Source organism: Cataglyphis hispanica, chromosome 14 (genome assembly GCF_021464435.1).
Source record: "Cataglyphis hispanica isolate Lineage 1 chromosome 14, ULB_Chis1_1.0, whole genome shotgun sequence".
Lineage (NCBI taxonomy): Eukaryota > Metazoa > Arthropoda > Insecta > Hymenoptera > Formicidae > Cataglyphis > Cataglyphis hispanica.
In genome coordinates this window covers 4,582,085-4,597,496 of record NC_065967.1, presented here as the reverse complement: position 1 = coordinate 4,597,496, position 15,412 = coordinate 4,582,085, and the positions used below count along the sequence as shown (strand labels likewise).

Here is a 15,412-nt window from a genome sequence, read left to right as displayed (position 1 = left end):
AGCTAGACAAATGATGGCAGTTAATTAACGAGCGAGTTATGAAGTCTCTCTTCTCTTACTCGTGACAAAAAGTGATTCCTGTAACTAGTACGTGCCTTTTGCGAATTTTTTTGTGTACGCGTTTTTGGTTAATATTTGTAGGATTGTGTAACATCGTTAAATAATGTTCAGATTAATTTAATGTATTAATTTAATGAGTTGCACATTTTACAAGCCAAAATGAGAAGGTTATAGAATATATAATACACTTCTTTATTGCTTTATTTCTTATCGTAAATTGTTCTATATTTTAAGAATATTTAAACGCGATGCTTTTGCTGGTTCTTATGATGGCCATTCCCGTGAGTCACATCCGTGATTATCATGCAATGCACGTTTAACACGATTTGTATCTTGTACTTGCTTGACGAACGAGGAAAGTTCCAGGTTCCGTAGATCAATACCGAGAATTCTCCCATGAAGTTGATCCGAGGTAAAGAAAGCAAACCGGATGTGTATATGAATGAGAACGCATTGGCTAATACATCCGCGTTTTTATAGGACTCTTGCAAGTATGATAGCATGCAAATAAATAAACATATATATGAATAATAAAATATATAAATAACTACATAAATATATTAATACATATTAACATATATTAATATATATTAATTATTTTTGTTAAACAAAGATCTATTTCAAATTGATCGGGGAATGGAAAAAAAATACAGGAAACGTATGACAGTCTATTAGTAATAGTGCGTAATATCCTTTGCTGATCTTGAGAGTGCGCTTAACTTGGCGCCAGTTATAATTTCCAGACATTTCGTTACGTAAGCACCGTAACTTAAGAATGCATTATTAACAGATTAGCAGGATGACCTCGAAATAAATCATTTTGCGAAGTCTTTGCGAAAGTACGTGAGTATTTCTCTTAAGATCTCGATATTGTAAAATCAATTCGAGAGAGTTGATAATTTCATTGTTTCCATAAGCATTCCTTTGAATAAGAAATGATATTAAGTAACGCTAATAGAATTAATTTACATATGCCGGTGGAACGCGACGAGAAAATTGAAAAGATTTGCATTTTATGAGTAAATAAAAAATTATTATACTTTGAAAAAAATTTGTACGATTCAATAATATTATATTTCTTTTTTTATTTCTTTTTTTTATTTTTTTTTAATTTTCTCGATATTTAATTTTTATATTTTAATTTTAATAAATTTTCTAAGCAAGAGCTATTTTATATGTCTTGCACTTTAATAATGTTTGCATGCGAGATACCACCGGCGGATTGATAGCATCAAAGCTTGATGAGAAGCGCGAGTAGCGCGGAAAAGCGGGTATTGCGCAAGAAAACTGCGAGATATAAGCGTCACTTTCGTCTAATCTTGCGTGCATTTGTCGAGCGAAACCGGCCGACGCCAGACTTTCCTGGCGATCTTAATGAACGATGCAAATGCGCGGTCGTTAAGGCTCGTTGGGCTCGTTTCTCGGACTATTTGCTTTTATAGCAACTCTCCGTGGCATCGTTGTCATTCTCTTTGTCTATAATAAGGAGCCGACGACGTCGTCGCTCGGTGCATGGCGACGATTTTTTTCCGCCACCGCGGTCAATCGCGGCCGCGAAACAATGCGGCGCTCAATGGGATCGTAAACACGCTTCTACAAGACGCGATCGTTAGCTTGATGGACGCGTTTAGACGCATTTCTTCGCTCGCGGCTCGCAATCATTAACGTTGAAATGAAATTGACGAACGACAGCGCTCGAGGACACGCAAGCAAACTTTGCTGCGGGCTAAGTTCGCGCACATAAATTTCAATTTAATTCAATTATTTATTGATTCGAGTAATTAAGTAAAATTGAATTTCATAGAATATTGGAAGTCTAATTTGAATATAATAGAATTGGAATAACTGAATTTAATTTAAATAAAATCAAACATGAATGTAAAAATCAAAGCCTTTTGTGAAAAGATAAAATATATATCAGAATATATACATACATATACGCGACGTGTAAAATTATAAATAAAATTCTATTTTGATTTTCGTCGCGAAATATAAATTGTTTAAAACAACTTTAAAATATTTTATTAGCAGGAGATATCGGATGAAAATTCAATGCTCTCATATTTTTGGTAAATATACTTTTCTTCACACGATTATATTCTGCAATTTCGATTTATAATATTGTGCAAGTATTCATTATTACGTTTTTCAGCTTTGCTTGCACGTGAATGAACTCGATTGACCCAAGAATCATTTTCTCACAACACAACAAATTTCAGTCACAGTTCTGATTTGTCAGCAAACCGGAATCTTGTGAATCGGTAAACCAACTCGGACGATTGAAATATGCTGTCTTGTGAAAAATCGAGTTTGATTTTTGATCGTCGAGCACGATTACACGGTGGACTATGTTTTGTTATCAGATCAGACGTTGCGAAATGAATTGAAAATTGATGGTGCAATATTTGACGGCACGTGTGACGACCTCAATTAACATCGCTTAAGTTGCAATATGTACGAAATACATATGATTGAAGAGAAGAAAAAAGAATTACACCAATTTGTATATTACGAAGATCGCCATGATGATTGCAATACCAAAAGATACAAAATTTTTTTTTTTTTCCGTAAGAACACGAAATTAATATGAAATATATTTGTTTGTTTTAAATTAAAATCTTTAAATTAAAATTTATTTAAAAATAACTGAAAGTTAAAATTTTTGGATTAATTTATGATGTTTCATTCAAAATCACATTCTTAGCATTTCCTGATTTTTCATTCGATACTTAATAGAGTACATTAACATTGAAACAAGTAGCAATATAAATTTTCAAATTACATTTCATGTTTTGTTTAAAAAAAGTTAAGAGGAAATAAAAAATTGATTATACTAAAATGCGTTACATGCAAAGCACTCTGTATAATATAAAATAGGACATCGTGTGGCGATCACCTACAAGATTAACAATTAGCCATCACATCCTCTCACGGCGGCATCCTCGCCGCTATTTTTATCGCATCCATTATCCTCGCTATGAGCGTCGTAACTTGCGGTCGCAATTTTTCACTTTAGATCTCGCCGCTCTTCCGGTTGCGGCGAACGAACGGCGCCTGTTGGTTCCCGCGAAACTGCGGGAGCATTTCTGGAAACGGAATGAGTAGCGCGTCGTCCGATCCGATCGGATACTTCTCGTGAGTCATCGTCACTTCGACGATGAAATCATGAGATCGCCATGTGAATCGCTCTCATATCCTTTCTACGTATCAGCGAGCAAGAACGCTTATTTTTCTTTTTTCTTTTTTTTTTTTATTAAATTTTGTTTAATTTGATAAACGCGACATGCGGGCGGAAATCTTTTTTCTTTACGAAACCAATCAAGATCGAGCGGCGTGGATCTCATCGTGATTCATATCGGAGGCCTCTCTGTGGAAGAGAGAGACTGCTGGAGATGTGTCAAGAGACGCCTCGCGATCTCGCCCGAGACTAATTATCGCGGCTGGACGTGAATTAAGGACGTAAACCTAAACGACGTTGCCGCCGTGGTCATAAGTGCGCGGAGCCGACGCTGACACTATCGGTGGCCCCGATCTCTTCTTTCCTACGCTCCTCTCTTTTCGCCTCTCTTTACGTGCGCGAGAAACACAAGTCGGTGTGCTCTTCACCCTCGAGCGAAGCAATCTCGAGCTCGTTATCTCGCGCGCCGCTGGAACATGCGTCGTTTTTTCCGACCAATTTGCATCCGCAACTGCGTCTCTTGCAAAACATGCGAGGAAACTGAAGCCGTCATTTTGGCATATTAATCATTATAGAAACACATACATATGGAGATATGATGCGTTAGATAAATTTTTATCGACAAAGAGAACTTCATTTTAATACCATTTAAAATTATTTAACCAATTAAAATCTCTAAAATAATATATAAAAATATATAATAAAATTATTGTTTAAAATATATAAAACTTTTTTATGTGAAGAGCATGATAATAGTATCATTGAGAATTACATATCTAAATATTATAAAATTTAAGACAAGAAAAAATAAATAATCCGAAATTTTGGTCCACCTGAAGAATCGTTTTAAAGAGATCGCTATCAACACTCGCATTATCCTTCATCTCGCGCTCGTCTCTCGAGCGGCACTTCACGCGGTTGGCGAGAATATTTTTGTCTCTTGGCGAAATAATTTGCAGTGAAATATCATGAAAAAAGCCGGGCCCGGAGTTCTGCAGGTCGAGATAAACACCAACGAGGAATGGCAACAGTTATTGAGTCGCACGGGTCTGATCGTCGTGGACGTATACTCGGATTGGAGCGGACCATGCGCGGCCATGGTAAGTACCCTGAAGAAAATCAAGTTCGAGGTAGGCAACGCGGTGGATTACGCGATCGCGCGAAACGATGACATCGACGACTTGGTGAGGTTTCACGGTCGAAGCGAGCCCACTTGGATGTTCCTGCAGGACGGTAAGATGTCGAACCTGATGTTCGGCGCTCATTGTCCGCGTCTGCGGAACCTGTTGATAGAGGAGATAAAAAGAGTTCAGCATTTGGAGACACCAAAGTGGCGACTGAGCGTGTGCGAACGGGCCCCCGAGGAGGAGATTCGATGGCAGGAGAAGGAAGCTATCAGGTGATTGAAAAGGAATCGATTTTGCAATGGCAGGAATTTTTAATCTTTCATCTTAATTAAATCATGTATTTTGATAATTGAATGAGACACAGATTAGCGAGATTAAACATTGACGTTTTGCAAGCGAACTTAAAACGACTAGGTAACTTTGTCACGCGTATTCTAAATTTCTATCTTTACTGCCCGCGATATTTTCACTCGAGACGAACCCGCAATGTCGCCGCGAGACTAATAAAACTTTCGCGGTTGCGAAAAAAAAAAGGAAGCGAACTCGCGCGTATTCACGCCAAAAATTGTCTCCGTGAAAAGGCGAGCGCTGGAGGAGAAGAAACAGGCGAAAGAAGAGGCCGAGAGGCTGGAAAGATACGAGCGATTTATGTCGTACATGGCGATCGAGCTATGCGAGAAAACGGTGCTGGTGTTTTATCCGTGGGTGTTCAAGGACGAGCGCGGCAGGCCGCGAGACAAGTTGCAGAGTCCGCCGTATTCGGAGCTCGTGCAGGATCTCTTCAGACAGTGCTTCGACGTGCAAGAGGAGCTGCGTGTCCAGCTGAACGAGGACATGATCGAGAAGATGTTTGTCGAGAGCGACGTCGACATCACCGAGGAATTGATAAAAGGTACATTACAGTAAACGAAGCACTCACGAGAACAGCCACTAGATCTTTGACATGACAATTGACTTGCACTAAAATGTATTAGCCTGCAATATTGATCATATTCTCTACATTTGATCGCATCCGCGTGTGTTATGAAACATTTTCACTTCGAAATTAGATAAAAGAGAAAAAAATAAAAAAAAAATAAAAAATTGCGCGCACGATTCTTCAGGACTGACCGATGGAAAATGTATGGCGCTCAGGCTGAAAGGCAAACCGCCGCATCCGGATTGGCCGGTGCCGTATCCATACGAAAATACGGAACGCAATGCGATGAAATGCCCGTCTCGAATGATCGACGACATCGAGAATTATCTCATCAGCATCATCACGACGCAGCCGCCTCCGCTTGTACAAACTGGAGTCGGCGGTGTGCCTCTGCCTAGACCGACGTATGACAATGTGCCTTACGTCGAGAGACACATATACGTGCACGAACCGGACCCGGAAATTGAGGATGACATACCGCGCGTGCATCCCGCCGTTTGGGTACCTCCTCAAGTATGATGCCAGAGAATATATTAATTGAAAGTCAATTAAAATTAAATTTTAATTTAAATAATTTAAATAATTTTTTATACAAATTATATTATCTATGATAAAAAATTTTTTCAAAAGAAGACATTACTCTTATTGAAAATTTATTATAAATTGTGATTATAATATATATTATTTATATTGACAACACATGACAACCGGGATATTACTCGCACAGGCTAGAAGCAAAATTCACGCCTTCAAGACTCTGTTTCCGGGTCATCTGGAAAAGGTTCATCCTTATGAGGAGCCGATACCTCCTCCACCATTGTGTGCCTTCAAATTCGAAGCGTCGAAATTCAATGTCGTAAGAGATGCGTACGAAACGTACGGCGCCGCTGTTGAACAATTTGGCGCCTTCGAGTTCGATCAACCGCCTTATGCGAGACGCCTCACGTCCTCGCCCGAAGATTTCGAGAACAAGGTGCACTACCTTCCTTTTATAATTCCCGTAATTTGACAACTCTAATCCGATAAAACTTGCTGAATTAAATAATATACATAATTCTTTTTCTGTCGTAACATAACACTATAATTTCGATAAAATTAATGGAGGATCAATTATATTTTTTTTTTCGATTGTGTCATTTAACGACACAATTCATGATAAAAAATTTGCAAAAAAAAATATTTACGAAAGGTGAAGTACAAAACTGGCAACGAGGTGTTCGTGGTGATAATTCGAAGGATCAACGAAGAAGCTTTCCTAGCCTTTGCCAGTATCGAGCCGTACTTCGTGACAGAGGTTGACGAGGAAGCAGAAGGAATGTTAACGGAATATTTCCCCGAGGGAGTTGAGGATATGATACTATTAGCGCCGGCCGAGGAAGAAGTAGAAGAAGAAGAAGAAGAAGAAGAAGAAGAAGAAGACGAAGAAGAAGAAGAGGAAGATTATGAAGAAGAAGAAGAATTTGGGGAATTTGGAGAAAATAACATATTTTAATGATATAAAAGGATCTAGTTATTTATTCCTATAATCAAAAAAATAGATTCCGCGGAAATATATTATATATATTTTCTGAAAACATACACTTATAAATAATCATTAAAAATAGATTTACTTAATAGAAATATTATTTTTTTTAATGGTTATGCCTTTAGAGGAAAAAAATACATTATAAAAATTGAAATCTTTTTTAGTGATAATATTTATCAAAGCGTGAAAACAAAAATTCATGAGAGATAAAATTAAAAAGAATTATGAAAATTTTTGCCATATGGAATGACTCGCATTCGACAACATTTACATTCTCTGCATGTTTTAGCAGCGATCGCCAACATGCGATTACTCGCTGTGCTTGGCACAGCGTGTTTGCGTAAGTTTAGCGAAATATTAAACCAGCTCGTGGAACTTATAAACGCAGCTATTCTGCTGCCAATTTTGATTTTGATTAAACCACGCCGAAATACTCGCGAAAAAATACATTACGTTCAACATTCTACTTATTTTTTTTTTTTTAATTATAATGCGCTAAAGAATTCTAAGAATTCATATTTCATTTCGACTTACATTTCAACTCAATTAAGTCTGTAATTGTATATAATTTTTAATTTAATTTTTTTTAAATTAATATCCAATTTAATTTTAATTCAATTTAATTCTAATATATATAGTGTTAATTTTTCAATTTAATATCCCTCTTTATACATATATAATTTCTAATTTATTACAATTTTTTATTTGATTAACTCTTAAGAAGTTTTAAATGTTAGATTCATATAAAAAGATATTCTATAAATTCACAAATTATTTATATTATATTAGAAAAAATTGTTTCTCATAAAAAGCAAATGACATTCCGAACCGCTTTTGCGATAAACCGCCTTCACTTAATAGTAAGTGTTCAGAAAAAAATCCCTATAATATATATACCGTTATTATTAATTACGATAAAATTGCTTATAAATGCCAAAGTCGCTTTTTACTCAAGATTTGTGCGCGATTTTGCGAATTATATGAATAACGAATAAATTTCGTTTTGTGGCTTAATAATTTTCTCTACAGTTAACCGCGCATATCTTTGGAAAAAATTATCTTATATCGTTCTCTTCGTGATTCTAATTTCTGATTAATTCTATAGATAAATGCAGAAGCATTTATTTTCCACGATAAGCATTATTAAATTTTTTTGTCGCTTTTACAGTCTTTGCTTGTAAGTGCTCTAAAGCGTCTTTTTTCCAAGAATATAAAACGATAAAATAGCGATTGTATTTTATTTGCAATAAAATTGCTATCATTTTATGTTCAGAGCGAGAGAGAGAGAGAAATATTGCTAGGATTGACTCTCTCGTATTTTATCGCGAATGTATGATCATTACTTCACGTCTCGCGATATTTGCTTTATATATAATACTTATTTTACACATAATTTTATAGATTTTTATATATATTTAATACAATTATATATCTTCTATTTCATTTTAATGTATGTATTATAATTATCATATAGTTACATTAAAAATCTATCTATGATATTCTCTCCTTTGATTACATTAATTCACGCACTTAATGACACAATTGATTGCGATTAATATGCAAATTTTAATGATTTGCCTAATGATTCTTTCGAACATTATCAAAATTAAAATTTAATTAAATAAATTTCTAGTTGCGAAGTAATTTTATATATTAATTCAATCTTTAATCGAATTATTTAATTAATTAAATTTATAATTAGCAAAATAATTTTGTGAAACCTTCATGGTATATCTTTTTCTTGAATCTTTACATATCTAACGTAATTACTATGTACAAGATATCTCGGGAATTATGAGAAATGTCAAATGGAAACATCGCGACGTAACGCGACGGCATAAATCTTATCAATGTCAAGCTCGACAAGTTGGCCGAGAAAGGACGCGTAAAACAGTGGTTCTTATTCTTCCTTTTTTTTTTTTCTTTTATTCACCATCGTGAGACCGCCACGGTACTTGCCGCGGGCAGTCAATTACTTAAATGCTGCTAATTATTGCACAAGCATTACATAAGCAAACAGCTGGATCTAACAGGTGAGAGAGAAGAGGATGGGAGGAAGTAGAGGAGAAGGCAATAAAAAAGACACAAATTTCCGCCACCGAGAGCAATTCACATTCATCACGCGTGTTACGTGCGATTAACAATCCTCTCGTCTCCTCGCTCCTTCTCTCTCTCTTTCTCTTTTTATGAATATATCCTTCTTCAGTTCCGTTCGAATAACACTTGAAATCTCATTTCATTTTGTTTGTAGGAAAACATTCGTGAAATAAATGATGCTTAGTTAGATGGGAAAAATATTTATACGTATAATAATTTTATTTTTATATTTTATATGATTACAATTTTATTAAAGTTGATACATAAATCAAAATTATTGGAAAAAGAAAAAAGATATATTTTATACGTAAATTATTATAAAAACGTATTAGGTATATAAGAAGGAAATAATTATTATATTATTAATTAATAAATAGAGAAAAGACTATATTTTACTATAATAAAGCGTACAAAATGTCGAAATAAGCCTAAATTGGAGCTGGAAAGGGCGAGGAGGATCATGATCGAAAAGTATGGCCTTGGCCTGCTTGAAGAAGAATGCTTTCTCGATAGAACATCTCTTCTTTATTCGCTGACGAAATTATCGTCGTAATTGTTCACCCGTCACCGAGTAAATAATTCATAAGATTGATTCGATGACTTGAACTATGCGTCGAAATTCGAACAATAATCGACTTGAGGTGAAAGGTACACAAATGATGAGGCGAATACTACGGCATATTGTGCCAACAGACATAATCGTCGGTCTAATCATCACGAATCATTGATAATCCATATTTTCCTGTTTTTTTTTTGTTACGGATGCTATAAAAATTCTAATTTAGGTCACTAGCTTTGAAACACTTCGTATATTGGAAATTTTATATTTTTTGTGATAATAAGATAATAAAATCGATTAGAGAAATCAAATTATATTTTCGTAGATTTTATAATGAGATTATAAAATTTAGGAAAGAATTTAAATTATATTTCTCGAGTTTTTAACATTCGAAAATATTAATATAATGTTTTTAAATATCAAAATAAGTCAACTAAGAGTTATTTAATTAAATATTAAAGACTTGTAATTAAAAGAACTTTGTTCGAGAAGAAGTACATTCTTCTTTATTTTTTTATTATTCGGAAAGACACATTTGGTAACTGCGCGATACACTGTACACTTGAACGCATACAAGAGTACATAAATGCACGCTCAACTCGTTGTCGCCGTGTTTCCTTTTCACTTTCCGTTTGTCGCTTATCGTTTTCTTTCCAGAACGCTCGTGGCAAATAAATAGTCGTCGTCGTCCGGAATTAATGTCGTCGAGACGCCCAACCCTGATTCATCGACGCCTACTAGCTGTCTACACTGCCGATCTTCCTGACAACAGGATCTGTCGCGTAAAATTCTCGGTTCTTGGAATAGATACGGAAAATGTCTCTACTCAAATGTTTCTTTAATTTTAAATAAATAATAAATTAATTAGGTAAATATATAAAAATATTATAAATAAATACAATTTACATTATAAATAATACATATGCATATTGTATAAAAATTATTTAGGAAATTAGTTATAGAGCGAGAATTAATCTCTATTTATTATATACATATGTATTTTTGTCTTACGCGTGTATTTATTACATGTTTTTTTTTGGATTTCGCCATCGATCACACCATATCTCGCTGATCGCTGACCGCGGCAGAATTCGCTTCCGCTCTAATTTCGTCGGAATTTTGTCTGAAAGGAAAAAAAAACATCGATCAGTACACTATTTCTCACACGTGTATGATTCCTTGATCTCTTTATCGGATGAAATTTAAATTTTGAAATCGTCGTTCTCCTTCCGATAATCTCTTAGAAATTTTTCTACTGTGACGTTTCTGAAAGAAGGATATTCCTCAATGGGAAAGTCGGTGAAAAATGATTTATGTTCAACTTTCTCTTTTACATATAAAATCATTTATCATTTATCATTATCATTTATCTACAAAAAAGTTACAGATGTATACATATATGATGTTCTGGCACATGTGTGATTCGAGGAACGCATCACCAAATACAATTTCATTTTTCGAACGAATATTGTTCCAGGAACTTGAGCAAATTAAATTTCTAAAAAAATTAAATGTAGTTGTCACATAAAGCAAACAGATGAACAAAATCTCTGTTAAATAAAGAATAATTTTCAATTCAACCTTGAAACATATGACAGAATATAAGTGACACGAGTACAAATTCGTTGCATTTCGAAATTGCTTATCATCATATATAGCCAATGATTATATAGAATTACTATAATTTCAAAAAAAAAAAATATTAATTACTTTCTCTGGGAAAATTCCAATTCCGCCTAAAACGAATATTTATATAAGGTGATACTTGTTAATGCAATCTCGTCGATCTCGTTGGTCATTCTGCATACTTAGGGAAACACTTGTCACCATGTCACCCCCGTATTTCCATAGCATCCCCTCCCCCCTGCCTCGCCCCATTGGCATTGACGGTCTCGCTCTTAAATCGGATTAATCATGTCGCGAGTAGCGATGAATCGATCTCGTCATCAATCCACGGCATCGTGGCCAGCCTCTAACCGATCCTACCACGATGTTGGTCCTGTCCAGCTTCCAATGGTCGGCGTTCTATCCCTTCTCGGGATGTCCTGCGACACATCCCTCCGAGTTCGAAGGTCACGGTAACAATCACCGCTATCCGGCGTCCCCCTGAAGAAGGCCCCATTCGTTTCGATGCCCTGGAGTAGGGAGGCTATATATAGCATCGCCACCGTCGCGCTCTCCTTCAGTATTCTCGCGCGCGTTCATCTCGAAGGTGCACGGTCTGTTGCTGCTTGGCAGTTACCACTTTGGGATTCCTTCGAGTGCTTATTAAAGGGAAAACCTCTTCGATACGCGCTCCGATCGGATGTGGAAGATAGTCGCGAGAAGATCTAGAACACGATTTTCTTATTTTCTTTGGAACGTTCACAAACGAAACTTCTCCGAGAAGAATTATTTTATCGGATGTATTTTGTTTGATAGAAATGAGAACAAGAGGATCTTTAACAGCTGATCGAGGACTTTGGGACTCTTTGCCTTGAAGAGGGAATTAGTTTGACAAGTTCCATTCGATATTTAAATATCAAAATAGGAGTAGTGGCGCTCCAAGAGAAAATCTATTCGGCGTGTTCTAATGTGCATCAATCTCGGAGAGATAAATATAAATCTTTACGCAACGATCGATTCTTACTCTTCCTCGGGTTTTGGGGCATTTATATTCAACATTATTGTACACATCGAACTTGAAACTAGATAGATATAGCGAACGTATGCGAGAAGATCCGCCTGGTTTATCAAAGATTTCGCGGATTGCTGATGAATTCTTCAGCGGAGTTTAAGGAAGATTTTAAAATGGTCGCAATATTTCGAGACAAAGCGTGCGGATAAGTACGTTTGATAGAGACGAGAGTACGAACGTGTTGTTTCTGGCGCGTAGTGTCACGTCGATGTTACACGGAAGACGACAAGCGACACTGACGACTGGATAAAAGAAGACTTCGGACTTTGGATCGCGAGGAGGAAGTCTAGTTAAAAGACAGCTAGCATAACAATGGTCGTCAACAAGATCAACATGTCATCGTATTCCGCGCCGTTGCATACCTTCTTCTCGGGTCTTCACACGAAGGTAAAAAGATCTTATACGTGACAAGATATCGTATTATATTTATATATATTATATTTTATAATTGGCTTAATGCTTTAATAATTAAAATTTATCTCCTTCCGGATTTTGAAATGATCGTAATTTAGTATTTGAGTTAATTTTTTAAGTTATAAGAAATTTTACATATTTCTAAAAAATTTTAATAATTAAAATCCTAAATTTAAATGCTCTAATTGAAAAAAATCCGTTACTCTATTTCTAAAATTTAGTTCATAATAAATCATTATTTTCATGTCCTTCTAATTCGGATAAATCGTGTTGACATTTTTTTTTTATGAAAAAACGATCACAGAATCTGAATAAAAATTAAACTCCGAGAACATCCTATTTCTTAATCGTCAATATGTAAAATCCCATTACATGCAATAAATCGTTAGAAACCTGTCGGGTTATAAATTGATCGTCCATTCACACACACGATTCGAAACTGAATCGAATAATTAACTGTGGTTAATGTTTTTTTTTTCAAAGCGCGATATATACGAATTTTTCTCTTAAAAATAACGAGAGGATAAAGCGAAGGAAATAACAGACACGCTGCTACGACATATTTTTCACGATGATATTTTTGGCGCGTCGCTACATTATGCTTGGCGAGCAGTGCAATCTTTTTTTGGTTGATGCCGAATTCAGCGAACAGCTGGTAGAATAACTTATGTAATGGCGACCAACCGAGTCTCTCTCTCTCTCTCTCTCTCTCTCGCTCTCTCTCTCTTTCTCTGATAGTTTATTAAATCCTCCTTTTTGCAGCTGCGAAAACGAGACTTCTTTTTTCTGTCAATGCAAACGTCACTAAGAATTATAGACATATTGTTTTATTTATTGCGAAATTAAAACGTCAATTACATACTTCTCATGTTGATGTAAAACAATTTTTTTTGTCCTGGTTATACATGTTAATGTGCAAAAACAATCTTACGCGATTTGAGACTAGTTTTTTATATGCTCGTTAAAATCTATAATACTACATAATAAATGACCTTTATTCAGAATGCTTACTGGAAAAATTTTATAGGATTTTTAATATTAGTGTTCAATTGACTTAGTCAGTTACATAACTAAGAAATAAATTCAGATATAAAAATGACATTTTATTAAGCACTTATTTTTTCAACATCTTTTTAGCATTATTTATTAATCAAACATTTTTTGATATTTTAACATTTATTATTTATTGAAAGTTTTATTCGTATTTTATTCATGTATTCTGATATTTTAATTATTAATGTATTATGTGTAAATATTTTACCATTCATAATTCCTTGAATATTTAGTTCACAAAACATCAATTATTCGATTCAGATATCGACTATCAATTTGTTGATGGCTGTTTGCCTTGACTTCTCACGATTTATTAATATGCTTCATATCTCTAGCTATAAATGCGTATTAATGACTGAATTAATTGCATGATGAGAAGATAGTGGAAATTCGCATATATACTGAGAAAATTACGAGATGTATCTTCATGCAATTTTTTTGCGGACCGTGGTAATTTCGCGCTGTAACACTCGCGCTGCAATGTTTTATTTAGGTCTCGTTATATTTAGAGTGATTTCCTCGTAGTAGAAAAGCATTTGTCTCATCTCATTCGGCTTCATTAGTATCTTTTTCATGATCCATTATTTTTTATTTGTTTTTTATCGCAATATGTTGTTAATAACAATTTCACGTATATCAATCGTTGTTATTGAAATGACAAGGAGACGTTAAGGAAATTTAAAATATATTTGTATATATATGATACTTTTATTATAAAGAATATAGACAACACAATATTTTAATATAAAAAATAATTGATAGTATAACACAATGTTTTTGACAGTTAGAAATTCTTAGCAATTAGAGATTTTTTAAATCTTCTAATATCGTACAAAAAAGGAAAAAGATATCGATATCTCGCAACATTTCTCTTAATTTAAAGATTCAGCATCCGCGAATAAGAGACTATGCGCTTCTTTTGGATTACTTTATATGGTAGAGAGTTGCTTTAAATATAAAATATATACAAAGAATAGTTTTTTTTTATAATATATGTATATAATTTTTGATAAAAAAATTTTCAAAAATGTGATTAAGAATTTCGTTTATAATTGCTTAAAGGCTAGGAATTTTTTTTGGCAGGCGATTAGAAGGCGACATGGCACACGTGAAGTCGCATTGTTGAATTGAATAATAGGATAGCTCGTGGCACGAGCGGTGATCGTTCTCATTAAGCGAATGCCCCATGGCCGTTGGGATGACATTAATATCAATGTATCGTAGCAATGTATCGTGCAAGAGAGGAAGAGAGAGCTGGGGAGGATACCGAGATGCCCGCGGCGACGTTCCGCTTCTTCCACGCACGCGAAGCGAGACCTCGAATTAGGAAAGCCGCCGTCGCGGCTCGTGTCCGAAATAGCCCGAAGGAAGCCGAGAATTTTTGTAGGCCGTGACCGCTTCCTCCCGAGACTTACATTAATCACCCTTTTTCAGCCTGTCACACTAGTTCCCAGTCATTCATAATTTAAATCCCGAAGGCGATAGTACAAATGCTCTATGCGTCTGTATTTATTTTCAAGATGAACTTGTCCCTTCTTCTCTCCCGCTTTCGTTCAAAAAGTATTGTCTGAAGTGATATTTTTATGCTAAACACGTATAAAATTCATATAATGCAAGAACCCCATGTAATTAAAAAATATTTATGCAATCTAAAATTATATATAATTTAATTTGAAATTTTACATGATTTTCTTTTTTAAATTTATGTACAATTTCAAATTTTATATAATTTGTAAGATTTATCTAATTTAAAAATCACTTGTAGTATCAAATTAAGATATGTTTATCTATATACGGATGTAA

The 15,412-nt window shown here is 34.8% G+C and overlaps 2 protein-coding genes across 5 annotated transcripts in view; both read left to right on the top strand.

Annotated features, from left to right (window-relative positions):
• Positions 1 to 15,412, top strand: part of LOC126854679 (NAD(+) hydrolase sarm1-like) — an 87,279-nt gene that overhangs the window by 28,516 nt on the left and 43,351 nt on the right. The window contains exon 1 of one of the 4 annotated variants that reach the window (XM_050601634.1): positions 11,651 to 12,529. The exons of the other annotated variants lie outside the window; for them this stretch is intronic. Coding sequence (XP_050457591.1) covers positions 12,455 to 12,529 — 75 coding nt within the window. The 5' untranslated portion in view covers positions 11,651 to 12,454. Of the gene's footprint in view, positions 1 to 11,650; positions 12,530 to 15,412 lie in introns of those variants that run through there. 4 annotated transcript variants of the gene reach the window in all.
• LOC126854698 (uncharacterized) lies at positions 4,101 to 6,848 on the top strand. The gene is made up of 5 exons (XM_050601680.1): positions 4,101 to 4,637; positions 4,947 to 5,257; positions 5,469 to 5,797; positions 6,012 to 6,257; positions 6,474 to 6,848. The coding sequence occupies exons 1-5, from the start codon at positions 4,207 to 4,209 to the stop codon at positions 6,774 to 6,776; spliced, it is 1,620 nt and encodes a 539-aa protein (XP_050457637.1). The 5' UTR covers positions 4,101 to 4,206; the 3' UTR covers positions 6,777 to 6,848.

What these genes read in the sequence shown, in the direction of transcription:
- LOC126854698 (XM_050601680.1), top strand. Translation starts at nt 4,207, where the DNA reads ATGAAAAAAGCCGGGCCCGGAGTTCTGCAGGTCGAGATAAACACCAAC. An exon ending in CAGGAGAAGGAAGCTATCAG is followed by an intron (nt 4,638 to 4,946) that starts GTGATTGAAAAG and finishes CTCCGTGAAAAG; the next exon opens with GCGAGCGCTGGAGGAGAAGA. An exon ending in CCGAAGATTTCGAGAACAAG is followed by an intron (nt 6,258 to 6,473) that starts GTGCACTACCTT and finishes TATTTACGAAAG; the next exon opens with GTGAAGTACAAAACTGGCAA.